Below are 18,284 nucleotides of genomic sequence, written 5' to 3'. Positions count from 1 at the left end.
CCACAGACCGTTATTATAAATAAAAAATATCCACCCAAACCAATGATTGGACATGGTTCCTGGGACCATTCTGCACCTCTGGGCCGAGTTTCAAAATATTTGCCGGCAGAAATTTTGAATACGGTCAGTTTTAGTGTTTCGTGTAGAAATTAAGGGGAAATCACATGTAAAATGCGTAGAAAAAGATCAAAGTTTCAATATTTTAACTCCAAAACATTACTGATCATGGTTTTAAATTGTATTAACTTGTAGCAGAATGATATAAAAACGATTAACAGCACTGACTTAGCCGGATTAAGCCGAAGTTAAGTGACTTAAGTATATTATTTACAAGGTTATACCTTAATATTAAAAAAACTCCTACATCAAGAAATTTAAAGTCAAGGAAAACTAGATAGCACAAAAATAACTTAAAATGGGGTGACTTTGTGCCAAGGGGTGACATTGTACCAATAAATGCATAAAGATTTCTTTGACAAGCTTGAATTTTGTGTTAATTTATTTACTTGTAGACGGATTAATTTGGTCTATTTATGTTCCCACAAAGCAATTTGATGATATTGCTACGCAAATCTGCTTATTCTGTTTGAATAAAGCCTGTTGATTTAAAATTTAATTAATTAAATAAATTTAAAATCTCCTGGAATCCTCCAAATTTGAAAATTATGCTCACGTTTTTCAGTTCTGAATCAATTCCTTCTGAAATTAAATAAATCAATCAAAATATTAGGAAACAAATTTTGTGACGTGGCAAGTTTGTGACATAGCAATTAGAATAAAATTGTTCTTTTTGTTTTAAAACGTTTACAAATTTCAATCTTACGAATGAAATCCGGAGAGTACTCCAGCTATCATTTAGCTCATCTATTTTTGTGGTCCTGAGTAATGATTATACTTAGCAAAAGTTTAATGGCACAACTTCCCACAGGATTAATATTTCAAACCAACCAATTATTTTTCAACATTGCAGTTATCGTCATAAAATAAAAAAAATAAAATAAAATAACTTTTTATAATTGAATAAAATAATGTTGATACACTCATAGTTAGGATTCAATAAAACATATTATTGATCATCAAGAACGTTCACTAATAATGTATTCATCAAAACAAATCCTACTTCTGCCCAATGTAAAAACACAATCGATCTTTTAACAAGCTTGGCATATCTTATGAAAACATGAAAATAGTACAGTTAAATATCAAATCAAATCAAATTGTTCGCTCTACAACATTACCAACCAAACTGGGGTGAGAGGCAACCACGTTTAACACTCTAACACCGAACCCGATATAGTCAAGTATGTATAGGCGAGGTAAGTTTTCAATGTGACTTGTGTCCTAAAACTCTTGTCGGGGTCAAACGGTAAGGCTTATGAAACTAAAGCTTTATCTATTTTATCTATTTTTTTAGTGTTTCGTACTTATTGAACTTTTTATGTCAGAGGACATAATCTAAGAACAATATTTGCAACGATTATACTTTGCAATTCAAGCTTATCGAACTTGGTGTTAAGCTATCTGGCTATTATAAAATCGTAAAATTTGGCACAATGTCACCCCTTGGCTCAAAGTCACCCCATTTTAAGTTATTTTTGTGCTATCTAGTGAACCTTGACTTTAAATTCCTTGATGTAGGGTTTTTTTAATATTAAGGTGTAAACTTGTAAATAATATACTTAATGGCCTATCTACAATCACTTAGCTTAGAAAATTTCACTTAGCTTAGGAATTTGAATCAATGGAAATGAATCTGAGTTTCTACAATGGAAAAGTAATCAAATTAGAAACTGACGTTTGGTTTGGAAAATTTCAAAATCTACGGTAAGTTGACGTTTCCATATCAAAGGTAAACAAACAACTGCATAGCAACGTATATCAGCCCAGCAAGTTTTCTAAGTTGATTGTGGATGACGAACGTAAGTTGCAGACTTTCCTAAGTAACTACTTTACTTAGATGTTCTAAGCTAAGTGATTGTAGATAGGCCATAAGTCACTTAACTTAGGCTTAATCCGGCAAGTCAGTGCTGTTAATCGTTTTTATATCATTCTGCTACATGCTAATAGAATTTAAAACCATGACCAGTAATGTTTTGGAAATAAAACATTGAAACTTTGATCTTTTCCTACGCATTTTACATGTGATTTCCTTAATTTCTACTCGAAACACTAAACTGACCGTATTCGAAATTTCTGCCGGCAAATATTTTGAAACTCGGCCCAGAGGTGTAGAATGGTCCCAGGAACCATGTCCAATCATTGGTTTGGGTGGAAATTTTTTATTTATAATAACGGTCTGTGGGGGACCCGTGGTTACCAATACCGATTCTTCTTTCTTCCATTCTTTCCAAACTTTTCACAAAATTTTATTGTTTATTGAATTATGGCGGCCTTAACCGAAATGTGGTCATTCGTCACCACCTTACAAAATGAACTCTCTTGTAGGTTTCTCACAGTCTTGAAATGTAGGTCAGAAAACACGTAAGATATTTTTGTCCACCATCCAACTGGCTATTTTTAAACAAAACAAATGTTAAATCCACGGTCACAGTTCTAGCAAAACCAGCTAGAAGCCGCATGATAAAAAAAAACTTCTGCTAGAAAGAGATAGCAAATCTGATGCAAACAAAGCCGCAGCTGCGTACAGATTGTCGAGGGAAACAGATTGGCTAATGTTTAACAAATCCAAACGCGCTGGACTGGCAAACGCGCAAAATATACGTTGCCAGTGCCCAAGGTATGTAGATTAGTAAGGTAAGGCGGGTTTTCCAGCTGTCAAAATAGTCAGTTAGCACGAAACCCGGATTTTATATGGCGATTTTCAGAAAAGTGAAAATTCGACAATTTTCCGAGCAAATTTCGCCGGATTTTTTTTTCTATGGGGTTGTTAAGCATGCCAAACTGAACCGAAATACGCTTTTAAACCCAGTTTTTTTACAAACAAATTAATTCAAATAAACGCGTTTTTCGGTTCAGTTTGGCATGATTAACAGCCCTACAGAAAAAAAATCCGGTGCAATTTGCCCGGAAAATGGTCAAATTTTCACTTTTCTGAAAATCTTCATATAAAATCCGAGTTTCGTGCTAACTATTTTGACAGCTGGGATTTCCCGCCTTACCTTGTCTTATCTACATACCTTGGCCAGTGCCGATTTATTTTGCATCGATTAATCTGTTTCTTTCGACAATCTGTATCACTGTGCGCCACTTGAAATATTTTTCAAGGGAAAAGTACCTACTGAGTTGCATTGTTAGTTTGAATTTGCTCACTGAGAATTTTGGCTCGAGCCTCGCTCGATTCAGGCTCGATCTCGAACCAGATTGACACGAGACTTGAGCCAAAATTCTCAGCGGGTGGTTAATATGGTCCTAAAGCCCTATGTAAATTTGTATGTACAACGGTTAAAAACTAGATTAAAACCCATTTCTGATCATTTTTTTTTTCATTTAAACGCAAAAAAAAATATTGACAAGACAACATTTTTTCGATGGATCAACTATGGTCCCCTTGGAACGAGCTGTCTAGTAGCATAGAATAGAGAAAGATAGAATTGGGTCCTAAAATGAAGCTTAGATTGTTGATATTATTGTTTACAGCGATAAAGCTTATTTTTCTGAGTACAATGACCCTTTGTAAGACCACAAAGAGTTTAAAATAGATTTTTAAATCAATTTTGAAAAATTAACCTCGCGGTCCTTCTTGACAGAAAAGCTCCTAATTGACAGCTAGTTCCAAGGGGACCATAGTTGATCCATAGACTAATAAAAGACTACACAGTGGGATCTGAACCATGACTCTACCTTTTTATGACCCCTCGACACGGCTGGTTCACTGTCAAAAAATGACAGATCGAAATGTCATCAACTGGCAGCTCTGACTTTTACATGACATTTCGCGGAATGTTATTGTTTGTGTTTTTGTTTTGATTAAAACAGAACAAGTTCCGGATGAGGACGGTGATTGCTAGGATGAACCATCGTCCGGAGGGGATCCCAAGTGAGATCCTGAGGGCGGCCGAATTTCTAGCGATTCACATTCCGCGTGTCTGCTGAAAGGTGGAAGCGCCTACGCTTGAAGACCATTCCGGGGTTCAAACGGACACAAGGGCCTCACAATCGAGAGCAAAAGCAAGTTCCGATCGAGATCATTTCTGACTGTTAATCATCACCCTCTCCGAAAACGACCTTGTAAACACCGTCGGGTTTGCCAAGCAAAGTCGGCGTATCTAGAGTCAAGACGCGGGCCGCCTCCGTTTGATATCGCCGGGGAAAAACCGGCCTCTTCCAACTCGAAATCGTCACCCTGAAAGGCAAGAAAGCCCTTGCAGACGCCATCGACGTACTGCACAAACTTCAAAAACCTCCACACGGCCAAATTCTTTGCCCTGAACTTGGCATTCCGAATTCGAGCAATAACGTCGCAGATACTTTTTATCATGCACTTGAATATTTATTTTCAATAAATTTGTTACAAATATTTTCAACTAAACCTATTTTGTTCATGTCTAACTCCTCGCCCTTCTGGATGTTTTTCATCAGCTTCGGAATGGCCTTCTTCAGCAGCTCCTGTTCGTAGTCGTTCACCTTGACAGACCAAGGTTCTTCTCGAGACTGTTCTTTGGGCCAGGGTGAGAGCAGATTGGGCTCCGGCACCGGCCCTGGATTTGAGGACCACTTGAATGCGTTCCGTCAAGGCGGCAATCTTGTTCTTGGGAAGTTCTGGAATGCACTGGGATGATGGTCTCGCCGAAGTGACCTCCGATGACCGGAATGTTGACCCGTCGAAGTCGACACCCTCACCGATTAACGTGTTGGCACGGATAATTTCCAGCGTGGATATGCCAAACATGCACCTAGTGTCCAAAACTCCGACCTTCAGTAGAGTGTCGCAGGCAATCGGGAACACCGAGTTGACCGGATTTGAGATGATTCCAATCATCCGGCGGTGAGGTCGTGGGCGATCTGTTGAACAGATTTATTTGCTGCCTGCTGCCTTGATTGCCAAACAAAACAAAAACAAACAAGATGCGCGCGTAAATCACCACAAAACGGATTCGAAAAAGCCAGCGCTGGCAGGCTGAGTTGTCATACAAGGGGCGAGCCGATGCGGTTCAACGTAGTACCCGCGGTTCACAGCTTATGAGTCATACTTTTTGGAAAATTTAGTTCGGAGTGTTTAGTCTTTAATTAGTCTATGGTTGATCCATCGAAAAAATGTTGTCTTGTCAAAAAAAAAAATTAGCATTAAAATGAAAAATAGTGATCACAAATGGTTTTCAATCGTGTTTTTTACCGTTGTACATAAAAATTTACATAGGGCTTTAGTACCCAATTGCCACTCATTTACCGACCGGGGGACAAAACTGTGCTGCCTAACTGATGCCAGCGGCGAAACGGGGAACTACAACACCCTGCGCATAATACTGTCAAGAATGTGGAGAACTGGTTGGCACATATATATTATTCATTAAAAATGTAGAATGATTTAAAAAAAAAAACATCACGCAGAAAAATAAGGCATATTTGAATCAACAAAACGTTTTGTTGATTTGAAAATCAAGATTTTTGTTGAATCAACGCTAAACGTCAAAGCAACTTTTTCAAAACAACAAAAGATTTTTGTGGAATTAAGAAAATCAAGGTTTGTTTCAACGCAAAATCGGCGTTGATTATTCAACAAAATTTTTGTTGAATCAAACCTCGTACAGGCTGATTCTACAAAATATTTTTCTGCGTGATGGAAAACAAATCAAAACAATTATGAAAATTCAAGATAAGTGCATCCCTTAACTAGGATATTTTCTTTTAAATAAGATTAAATTATTTTTATTTCGCATCAGCATTTTTTTTTTCTAAATTTCAAGATTATGCCAAATAAGTTGACACCCGTTTTCACTTCTCCAAGACATCTGTTTTGTCATGTTGACATTTCGCTGTCGCTGTCAAACCAAGTAAAGAATCGGAAGAGGAAATGACTATTTTGCCGTTCGGAGTGAAGAAAAGTGGTCGTGGTGTTCCAGCAAAGACTCCGCACTCCAAAACCGCAATTTGCGCCTAATCCTAACGTTCTACCACCTTCACTAGTCTCGTCTTTTCATCCGGCTTCCAAGCACCATTTCACATTTTTGATTGCCAACTGAACGTCAACAAGCCTTTTTCCATCTGTCACTGTCAAACAAAACGCACCCTCCAGAATGCACAGGGCAGTTCCATCAAAGTGCACAGTGCGCATTTCGACTGAAGATCTCCGTTTCGAGCAGTGGTGGCGCTGTCGGCAGTGTCGCTTGACGTTTACAAGGGGGAATCGGCAAGTGGCATTGAACTCAGAAAAAGAACAATAACATCAGAAATTTAAGCTTCATTTTAGGACCCAATTTTCATGAAATATTTTCAACTGTCAAAAATCCACAAGAGCAAAAAAATCAAATTAGCAATGCAATTCTGATTTAATGTTTTGAAGCATTATTTGCTGGTTTTAAATGCCAATATAATGCTGATTTAATGTCGTGCGATTACTTGTTACTTTTAATATTTTTTATTTGAAAACCTAAGTATCGGGACCCAACATGTTTTTAAACCTTCGCATGGAAATATCAACAAAGTTCAAAAAAGCAAAACATAGAGAATTTTCTCAGCTTTTCAAAAATAAAAGTCACCTAAAAATTGCTATAATTTGAAAACGGTGCACTTTATCAAAATTTCACTAAAGTACTTTTTGATTGCAAATTTGATTTTACATCGAAAAATGAGATTGAAAAATTTTTGCGGCCAATATTTCGATTTTTTGAAAAAATCAGAATTGATTCGAAAATTCATAACTCGGTCAAAGATTTTTTGCACAACCTGGAAATTTCTGAAAAGTTGGCATTTAATGTCCTCTAAAACATATCAAATAATAAATAAAAAAATAAAAATAGTGTTTTTTGGCAACTCAAGTTTTAGTGACAAAAAGTTAAATAAAAAATCACAAAAAAAATTACCGTGTATCATTTTTTTCCAGTGTAGTCCGTATCCTACAACTTTGCCGAAGACACCAAATCGATCAAAAAATTCCTTCGAAAGATACAGATTTTTGAATTTTCATGCATCATTTTTGTATGGACAGCTGCCAAATTTGTATGGAAAATTATATGGACAAACCAATGATGCAAAATGCCTTCTTTGGGCATTCCGAAGGCACCAAAAAAGTTCCAGTCGGATTAAAAAATACAAAAAAATCGAATGATCGAAATCTTAGAGAACTGCTTAATTAAAAAATCCATTTTAAATTGCGGTCGAACAAAGTGTTCATCTTTCACCAAAGTGTCCACGTGATTTATGGGTGGTCCCTACGTCTTTTGTCTAAAACTTTTCGGGGGCCATTCCTAATTTGCAACTTTGTAAAATTGATTTCACCACACAAAATACTTCTTCTGAGTACTTTTTCTATTCATTTTTAAAGGCGGTATTAGACTACGTCAAACAAACAAACAAACTCGCACTTTTGACAGCTTGCTTTGTTTTTTTTTTTTGCAGAAACGTCTGCCTGCATACATTTAGCTTTGTTTGCGGGTTTAGAAAACTCAAAAATTGCGAGTTTGTTTGTTTGTCATAGTATAATACCTGCTTAACTTGTTTTGTTTGTTCATACTTTTGTTTAGCTAAAAAATTCCTTTGGTGAGTTTACCGAATTTAAATTATCTTTATTTTTTTCCGACCATTCGAACTGGCCGTTTAATTTTTTATTCACGATTAAACTGTTGTGAGTAAAACTCAAATTCTCGGTAGACTATTTTATAAAAGAAGTAACGTTACATGAGAGGAGAAAACACACGAAAATATCAATTTTGTAATGAAGCATTTTGGTGTGTCCCCAGTAATCACATTCGTTTTCCAATAAAAGAAAAAAAAAGTTTACGTATCAATCAAATCAAATTAATATCACAATGCCATTTAAGATGAGGCAAATATTTTAAAATGTTGCAAATAAAACACACTCACAAACACAACTACACACATTCACATATTTATGGAACTCAATTGACTATAAAATAAAATACAAATTTCATATATTTTACGCTACGATGCAAAAAAAAAGCAAGAAAATCATTAAAATTAAATCAAACAACTGATCTTATCAGCAAAAAATAAAAATGATTATGCAAATACAGCATTTTATTGAGATCTACATATATTTATCAAAAAATCAATTTGTTCCAATATCACCAAACGTGTATTTACTGATATAAAACAGAGAGAAAAAATAAAAACATAATAAAATAAATGAGAATGGTAGCAAAACAAGGCTTGTAATCCAAATGATTTGAGACACTTCAGAAGGTAAATAAATTTATCGATTCTTACTTGATTGTAAAAGCTCGCAGGGGTGCCTTTTTTTTCTCTCAAGTGACCAATATCACATCCCTTTTCGCCCCCAAAAAAAGACAGTCGGTTTTCATGGTTTTAAATTTAACTTTATTACCTAGATTACGTTTACATATTTGATTTATATCCCATAGTTTGAATCGAAATTGCGATTGTTCAATCAAGTGTCTGCTGTTGCTGGCTAGAGGAAGCCAGCGCAACCTTTCTAGTTTTGTTCTGTTTTGCGTGTTGGATAAAGTTTCCTTTAAAATTTGCTTTCGTCATCCAACTAAACCTCGAAACTACCTAAAATATAATGTTAGTTGAATAAAATAGAGGGGGGAAACCTTGGGAGGGGTTTTTGAACGCGCGCGCGATTTATTTTACTCGTAGAGAGGAATACTTTTTGTGTTACAAACGGGTCTGTGTTCGCTTAACCTTAAACGATTTTTTTTCTCAGTTGCTGATTTTATTTTAAATGCAACACTCTTCTGCTGCTACACTTTTGGCATTGTTTTGTGTCCATCACTATTGGGTTTTGCTCGTCTGCAACTGTTTTCTTACTACTCTGTGTTTCGATGTGAGAGAGAGAGATAGAGTTTGTGTTTGGTGAAAGATTGCTGTAATTAACTATTGAAGGTTTTAAAAATAAACAATTGTTAACGTTTATTACTTAACTCAAAATTACAATCGCAAGCTAACAAATGCAGATATCATAATGTCGCTAGAATTTGCCGTTACTTTACATGCAAGTAGTAGAAGTGGGGAAAGAAGTTTTAAATTGCTTGAAGGGAATGATGTTTGTGTTTTTTTTTCGGTGTCCACGATCGGCGGTCGCCAGAAGCACCCTCTTAACGTTTGTGTTTTTTGTTTGTTTCCTAAAAATGTTTCCTTTGCTGGTTTTTTTTCCCTAGACAATTCTAGAAGCAGAGTACAACGAAGAAGAAGAAGAAGGGGCGATAAAACTACGTCATGGTTCCGAACACGGGGTTGTGACGGCAAATGCCCGGACCGTACTCCTCGTAGGCGGCTTTCGTGTGGCACACCTGGTAGAACTCGGGCTGTAATGATGAAGGTGTCATTAGATTAGATCAAATTCCTTCTAGGGAAGGACAGAACACTCACCGTTGAGGCCAACATGCTACCGCCGAACCAGACGGCGTATCTCTGCATGTGATGCGAAATCACCGACACGTCGATCGGTTTGGGCTGAAGGACAAAAAATGATGATTATAATTTCAAAATGTTCTAAGGCAGTCTCCACGGCTGGGATGCAAATCGAGTTTGATCCCGTTTTAAATATGAATACCGAGTTTAAATTTGCCACCCTATCAAAACTCCGTTTTTCCCAAGATTTTGATTGTTTAGAGTTCCTCTTTTTATACTTGCTTTTTTCATTTCTTTTATTTTTTTTTCTTTTTCTAATTTTTCTTGTTTAAATAATTTTTTGAAATCAAGGCGGTTTCAAAAACACTCAAAAAGAAAAAAAAGAATTAGGTTTTTTTAGGTTTTTTTGATTTATTTTTTTTTAAGTTTATAAATGTTAAAGAAAGTTTTTTTATTCAGGCATTTCTATTGAATATTTTTGAATTCTGTTTATTTCAACCTTTAAGAGAAAGCAGTCTACCATTTCAAAAAACATTTAAGCGCTGGTTTTTTGTTAAGTTATAACAAAATATTAAATTTTAATTATTTTGAATCTTTGATTTTTGTTCAGCTCCCTCCGTGTACCCACGAGAGCATGCAGCTAGTGCTCAGTGCTCCATCGTTTTTTTCGATTTTTTTCGCCGTAATTGATTGTGGTTACCCGCGAGTTTGCTTCTCCAGCATGCCAAAGGCCGGCCGTGGCCGTGGCAGTTCGAGTGCGGCCTCGAAAACCCGCGAAGCTCGTCTACCGGCCGTGTGCAAAAGGTAAACAAACCAACGCCGTGTCGGCCGCCATCGCGCAGGGGAGCGTCAGCGCTGAAGGCATCGACAAAAAGTTACTACATCCCGGATATGTCCCAAGATCACCAGTGCGAACCCGTTCCGGTACTTCCGGTGCCACAACATCCGCCAACATCCCCATCAGGAACGAGTTCCAGATGCTGAGCGACGACGAAGAAAATAACAACTCTGACGGTAGCAGCACTACCGACGACGACGACGACGATGATGGTCGTGCACGGAAAAAAGTGCCGACGTCAAAAAAGAACAACTCTCCAGCGGAACGTAGACCACCTCCAATTTTTGTTTTGGACACGTTGGCGGACGATGTTGACGAGTTGCTTGCTGGAAGGCCTCGGATATCACTGACCAAAAAGAATTTCGACCTGGTGTTTGAAGAATTGAAGCGTAGCAACTTCAACTTCTACACATTCAACCCCGAGAAGCCCACTGTTAAGGTCGTCTTGCAGGGTTATCAAGACCGTCCGATCTCCGACCTGAAGGGTCACCTTTCGGACGCCGGAATAAAACCGCGGGAGATTAAAGTGCTTTCGCGCAAGACAATGGTAACAGGTACACACACTGTACCTGTTGTACTTCGACCGCGGCACCGTCAAGATCCAAGACCTGCGGCGGACTAAAACGTTGGACGGTTTTTGGGTAAACTGGCGGTTTTACACCAAGCACCCGACGGACGTAGCGCAATGCCACCGTTGCCAGAAATTCGGCCACGGCTTGCGGAACTGCAACCTCCCAACTGCAAACTCCCAAAGTAATTCAAATTTAAGGTTGAAAAACTTGTAGTTTTTCTTTGGTGCTGGCACTTTTCTTATACCGAACAAGCGCAAACATAACAAAAACTACCAAATTATAAAAATTAACAGTTTTACAATGCTTTTGATTGTTATAAATATAGTTTTTTGGCCAACATTATTTAATATTGATTCCGACCTTGTTCTTGCATGATCTTGATGCTCGATTGGAACCCCGATTTGACAGTTCGATTGGAACCCTGATAGTGACATTTCGCCTCTCCATATAGGCTCTCTAGTGCGCACTGCCACGAAAGGCGGACTTGGGGGATAAGGCAGAACAAACCAAGCCGCGCGTAAAGTGCGCGAACTGTGACGGCAACCATACCGGCAATTACCGCGGATGCGTCGCGCGCAAGGCCTACCTCGAGGAGCAGGAAAAGAGGAAGAAGAAAGCGTCCCACCCTCCACAGCGAAGTACGAGCACAGCCGTTCCTGCAGCTGGACAGCGTACGGTTCCAGCGGAAAACTCAGCGTTCCCTCCTGGTTGGGGGCGTTCGTTCGCCAGCGTGGTCGCTGCCGGTAGCGGCAGTACGGCCCAGCAAGAAGTCACCGGGGAAGATCTCTTCACCCTGCCGGAGTTCTTTGCTCTCGAATATGATGACGCGGTTTCGGAGCTGCCGGAACAAGGCAGAACAATTCCTGGCCCTTCGGGAACTGATGATCAAACACATCTACAAAGCTGGGTGATGAATAGAGAGAATGCGTAACGTGATTTTCGAATGATCCCACTTTGTTTACATCTACAAAGTAGGAGGCTGTTCAAGCACAAGCATGACTTTTTTCTTACTGGTAAACGACTTACTGGTAAATGACAAAGAACTGCGACGAGAGTGTAATTCTGTGATGTCGCAGATACATTTCCTGGCTGATTTTGGAATCTTCCTGGTCCAGCGAAAAAACATCGCTGATTCTAGCGAAACTGATCCAGCAAACAGAGAAGATTTTCACTAAACCATTAGGTTTTCAATCGGAATCAAACAATAAAGACAGCTTCTGTATAAATACAACTGCACTGACTCCATAATAAAACTTCCATTCATAATTATAAAAAATGACGATCTCGTCGTCAACTTTCTTAAGATTTCTTTACTTCAATTTCTGGTCCCAAAAGCCACACATTTTTTATTCTTGCAAAAAAAAAACTATTTTTAATGATCGATAACAATACTCTCTACTTTTGGCGAACAGTAAATTGGTTCCACTTTGACAGTTCAAAATTGAGGCCGTTTTGCGAACCACTATTCAGCACCCAGCTACAAAGGATAAATATTCTGTGATCTAGATATAAGATTTCTCTTCCTCTATCCCCTTTCCTTTGCAATTTCTGTAAGTTTTTTTTTATAGTTTTTTCTTACTCTTGCTAGTGCCTTAGTTAAAGAAATAATTGTTCCTAAATGGATTATGATGCAACACACAGCTGTAAGGAACTCCAAAACTCTGTTATGCACTTCAAAATAACTCATTGTATCTTGATTATTCACCAATAAAACCGAATTGAATTGAATTGAATTGATTTTTGTTCGTTCTTTTTCCGTGCAACATTTCCCGTGTTTTTATTTTTGAAGTAATCCTGAGGAAAAAGCCTAACAATTATCATGCAATTGTCTAGCACAGCGATTCTCAACGGGGGTACCGGGCCTACTTGATTTACATGGCAGGGGTACCAGCGTAGAAGAAGGTTGAGAATGGCTGGTCTAGCAGAAAAAAGCAAAAACTAAAATTTAGAAATTCTAAAATTAAGTTGAAATTGAGAAATTACAAAATATAACAATCAGAAATTTTAAAATTTTAGAACACAAATACAGGAAAAAAAATTAAAATAACAATATTCAAAACCATCAAAATTCTAAAATTCTAAAAAGCCAAAATTGAAAAATTTAAATAATCAAAAAACTAAAATTTTAAAATTCCAATGTTTTCTTTTCGTTTTCTTCTTTTTTTCAAAATAATAAAAAATTTCAGAGTAAGAAAATTTAAACTTGGAAACTCCACAAAATTTCTGTTTTCTAATTTTTAATAATTTCAAAATTTTATAATTTACGAAATTAAAAATTGATGAATTCATGATTTCAATTATTCGGAATTTAAGATTTCAAGAGAAAAAGAATTTGAGAATTTAAGCATTTCAAAATTTCTAAATAAAAAAATTTGAATTTTAAGATTGAAGAATTGAGAAAAATGAGAAATCATTTAAGCATTTAAGAATTTAAAAATTTAAGATTTAGAAATTTTAAAAATTAAGAATTTTAGAATTTAAGGATTTAAGAAATTCAGAATTTAAAAATTTAATATTAAAATTTTTTAAAATTAAGAATTTTAGAAATTCAGAATTTAAGGATTTAAGAATTGAAGAATTTAAAAATTTCAGAATTTGAGAATTTAAAAATTTCAGAATTTAAGAATTTTGAAATTTTAGAATTTTAATAATTTTAGAATTTCTTAATTTTATAATTTAAGCATTTCAGAATTTCTAAATTCAAAATTTTTCAATTTTAGGTTTTAAGAATTGAGAAAAATAAGAATTCATTTAAGAATTTAAGAATTAAGAAATTGAAGAATTTAAAAATTTCAGAATTTAAAATTTTTAATAATTTGAGAATTCCTTAATTTTATAATTTAAGCATTTCAGAATTTCTAAATTAAAAAAATTCAAATTTTAAGATTTAAGAATTGAGAAAAATAAGAAATCATTTAAGCATTCAACAATTGGGTCATTCCATCTGAAGCGGAACAGCATTTGAAAATTGCCCTCTCCGATCCTGCTCAAATTTGGCAGGGCTGTTGGTACTATCAAAACATGCAAGGATCCTGAATTTCATCCAAAACGGACCACCCCCTCCATTTTTGTACCTTCCCAAAAAATCTACTTTTTGGCGATTTTGGTGCGAACCTCCCTGTTTCAAACGGCGATAGCTCAGGAACCACAAATCTTAAAAGGTCGATCTTAGACTCAATTTTTAAGGAAATTTGACGTAGAATCCATTTCCGTGATCAAATTGGTGATTAATTTATTATTTCTACCTGTATATTGCGCAATTGAAAACTTTAAACGGCCGTATCTCAAAACAGCCCTATTTATTTTTTTTATTTGACCTCACCATCGTATTCCCCGGACAATTTTACATAAGAATCACTTATCGACAGAAATTAATATGTTTCGTTCCAGAGATATCGAATTTTCAAGTTTTGTGTTTTTGAGATTACCTACATCAGCTTCATCCGCCGCATCTGCTAGAAGCACACAGGCGGGATGATCAATAACTGCTACCTGGTCATTTATTGATATGATATTTCATTTTGCTACCACCCATGACAAAGGGCCTAGTCATGGCCTCGGAGGTACTCTAAAACGATTAGCAACACGTAAAAAACGGTGCATTCAAAATAACCTAATAAAGATTCCTTACACAAAAATAGATTGATCAAGGCATTAGCTATTTGAATAAATATTTGCGTAAAATTATAAAAATAAAAATTAAATTAATAGTCTCCCAGAACACCAGGTAGCAGCTATTGATCATCCCGCCTGTGTGCTTCTAGCAGATGCGGCGGATGAAGCTGATGTAGGTAATCTCAAAAACACAAAACTTGAAAATTCGATATCTCTGGAACGAAACATATTAATTTCCGGGGAATATGATGGTGAGGTCAAATAAAAAAAATAAGTTGGGGTGTTTTGAGATACGGCCGTTTGATTTTTTCAATATCGTAATACAGGTAGACAACATAAATTAATCAAGATTTTGATCACAGAAATGGATTCTACGTCCAATTTCCTTCAAAATTGAGTCTAAGACCGACCTTTTAAGATTTGTGGTTCCTGAGCTATCGCCGTTTGAAACAGGGAGGTTCGCTCCAAAATCGCCAAAAAGTAGATTTTTTGGGAAGGTACAAAAATGGAGGGGGTGGTCCGATTTGGATGAAATTCGGGATTCTTGCATATTTTGATAGTATCAACAGCCCTGTCAAATTTCAGCAGGATCGGAGAGGGTAATTTTCAAATTTGCACTTTTTCGTGCACAGTCAAGGGGACCATCCATAAACCACGTGGACACTTCGATGCCAACATTTCAAAAAGCATCATGTACAAACCATGCGTTTTGAGAAAAACGCATTTGAATGTTGAGCATCCATTTTCAATTACCATTTTTATATAAAAGCAAAATAAGATGTTCTAATGATAATAAACGATGAAAAACGTTGCTTTTGTTGTTACTTGATCATCCATATTCAATAAAACATTAGTTCCGTAATTTTATTTGAGAAAAACAAACATAACTTCTTTTGAAATCACCAACGTCGATATCACCCTGCTGTCACTGAGAGGCGCTTTGTTATGATTCGTTTTCTTCGCCGAATGTACATGGCGCTTTTCATGTTGCCTTTTTTCGTCACGAGGTTTATGTAGCCTTTTGTTTGACAGGTTGACAGGGCTATATAAACAGGGACTGCTGATGGCAGAGATTTTGTTTATGTTACTTTATTTAAAATCATGATTTAACAGACTTTACTGAAGTAACTTTTGCTCATTTTTGGTGGAGAGGTAGCTTATTAGAAGTACTTTTAGAATATACAATAACCCAGAAAGTGTCAAAATGTACATGATGCCTTTTGAAATGTTACCGTCGACTTTAGGGGGGGGGGGGGTATGGCGATTGTCCACGATCCATACAAAGATTTTTATATATGGACAATTGTCCACGAAGGGGGTTGCAGATTCCCAAAAAGTGTCCACGTGGTTTATGGATGGTCCCAAGATGGAATGACCCAATTTCAGAATTTAAAAATTTAAGATTTAGAAATTTTTAAAATTAAGAATTTCAAAATTCAGAATTTAAGGATTTAAGAATTTAAAAATTGAAGAATGTAAAAATTTTAGAATCTAGGTATTTTTGAAGTTAGTAATTTTTTTATTCAGAAATTTAGGAATTTAGAATTCGAGAATTAAGAGATTTGTAAATTTAAAAAGTTTTTTTTTATTTTGAATCCCAAAATTTTAGAGTTTCTGAAATTAAAATAATTAGTTGTAATTAGTTTTTAAGAGCCTACTATTTTACACACTTTTTTTGGGAACTTATTTCTTTTGCATACTTGGATATACAAAGCTTGAAACTTTAAATAATAAATTATGATTTTTTTTTCTCGAGTCAAAATTTTGTTTAGGGACGCCAAATTAGCCAAATTAGAATTGAGAAATTCTATGCTTACTAAAATTTTTTTGAAAATAATTTTAAAACCCCGTGTTCATAAGTTTGATTTGCTCCCGGCAATAAAATTTAAGCTGTTACCTTAATTCGTCCTTCGCTCAAATTCTCGCTGATTCTCAAGCGGGCATCAACGCTGCGCTTGATATCTCGCTGCAGGCGACGACCTTTGAATATAACGCAAAATTAATATGATTTATTTTCCTTTCATCCAAAGCAGACACTCACCAAAGTCCCGGAACATGGTCGAGCCACCGCTCAGCACGATGTTGTTGTACAGCGGCCGCCGCACATCAATCGGACAATTCTGGATGACCGTGTCAACAATCTCCGACAGCGGCGTCGTAAAGTCCGGGTTGGAAAACTCCGGATGGAAGAAAATCTCCGGCCCCAGGAACCGTTCATACCCGACGTCCACGCCGAACGGCGCCTTCGTGATGGCGTTCATGCCCTCGTACTGGCGCATCCATTTGGCCGGCTCGGCGTCGTACTTGGCAAACTCCTTCGCAATGTCCGGACAGATGTAGCAGAAGCGCTCCTTGATGGCCTTGGCCGTCTCGAGGCTCTGCTCGGGCGGAATGCCGACCTCGCGCTCCCGCAGCAAGCTCTGGATGAAGGACGTAATGTTACGACCGGCGATCGGGATGTGCTTGATGCAGGATCCGATCACGTAGCCCTCGGCCACCGGAATGACGTGCGTCACACCGTCCCCGCTGTCGACGACGATTCCCGTAAGGGTACGCTCCTCCACCGGACGGGACGCCCAACTGGCGGCCAGGGCCAGCACGGCCTGTACCGCAATGTACAACCCCGGCACGTTGAACGTCTCGAACATGATCTCCGCGGTGTATTCGCGGTTCTCGGCGTGTTCAGTGGCGGTTCCGTCAGCAGGAAGTGGTGGTCTTCCGGCTCGGCGCGCAAGTATTTGAAGATGCACTGCTCCAGGAAGCGCTCCATCAGGTCCCAGTCCTCGACCAGTCCGTGGCGCACGGGGTACTGCGGATAATAAGATAATTTAACTTAACTGAAATGTTATGTCGACGTTGCATCGGCTGAATATCTTGAAAAACGAGATAAGCGCAACTTGCGCGCAGTGCAGAGTCTCACCAGATGACTCATCAACCGACTCACCTTAACCGAGTACCCGGTCGCGTCAAACGCCTCATCGCCGATGAAAAAGTCCAGATCCTCGACGCCCTTGGTCACCCGGCGGGCACTCTGGTCGCCCACCTTGGCCGTCTCCTTGATGGCGATCGCCGACGGAATGATAAACTGGGGCTCCTTGTTGGCCGCAAAGCCCAACTTTGTGTAGCTAAAAAAGAGGCAAGACAAAATAGTGATAAGAAAATTGCCCCCGCGCAGAGATAAAAACATCGTCGTCGCATGGCCCCCTTCTTCAAGCACTCACCCCGTTCCGACGTCGATGACACAGGCTGGCAATCTTCCGGACATTTTCGCCTACTGCTGCCGCTACCGTTTCAGAAAACAATCGAAAGCTACCACTACCGAACGTGTCCGCACCTACAATCTACAAATACGTCCCCCGGGGTTGTCGCGGAACCGATGTACGGGTTTAATTCGCAGCGATAAACGGCAACCACACCTCGAAATCCGGAAAAAACGACGAGAAATTTGTCACTCCACTCCCAGGTTTGACGGGGCGATGCAGGAGAGATGAGTTTTTTTTTTGTTGGCTTTTTTTTTCCTCTGCTGACACATCGGTTGTCAAACGCGGATTTGACGTTTAGTTTTTGTTGGCGGCTGGTAAAGTGAGCCGCCGGTTCAGGGCTCTGAGGGCGGCTAAAATCATACACGCACGTTCAAAATTACTCAGTTTTCATTAAAACTGAACCTTCTCGGAAATGAGTTAGGGAGGCATCTGTAAAATTTGTGTTATTTTCATTGAGAATTTGAGGAATTTAACGAAAACTTAACCCAGATCTAAGTAAAATTCACTCAAATCTAACAGATGCTTGTTTTGTTTTGTCGAAAACTG

The 18,284-nt window shown here is 37.8% G+C and overlaps 1 protein-coding gene across 1 annotated transcript; it reads right to left on the bottom strand.

Moving 5' to 3' along the window:
* Positions 1-8,431: 8,431 nt before the first annotated feature.
* LOC6048914 (actin-related protein 3) lies at positions 8,432-18,000 on the bottom strand. The gene is given in 7 exon segments (XM_001865720.2): positions 8,432-9,404; positions 9,469-9,552; positions 16,373-16,455; positions 16,517-17,149; positions 17,152-17,284; positions 17,420-17,600; positions 17,697-18,000. Coding segments are annotated over 7 exon segments (1,254 nt in total). The 5' UTR covers positions 17,741-18,000; the 3' UTR covers positions 8,432-9,308.
* Positions 18,001-18,284: the final 284 nt, after the last annotated feature.

Source organism: Culex quinquefasciatus, chromosome 3 (assembly GCF_015732765.1).
Source record: "Culex quinquefasciatus strain JHB chromosome 3, VPISU_Cqui_1.0_pri_paternal, whole genome shotgun sequence".
Classification (NCBI taxonomy): domain Eukaryota; kingdom Metazoa; phylum Arthropoda; class Insecta; order Diptera; family Culicidae; genus Culex; species Culex quinquefasciatus.
The sequence above is the reverse complement of the archived record's forward strand: the minus strand, read 5'-3'. Positions and strand labels throughout refer to the sequence as shown.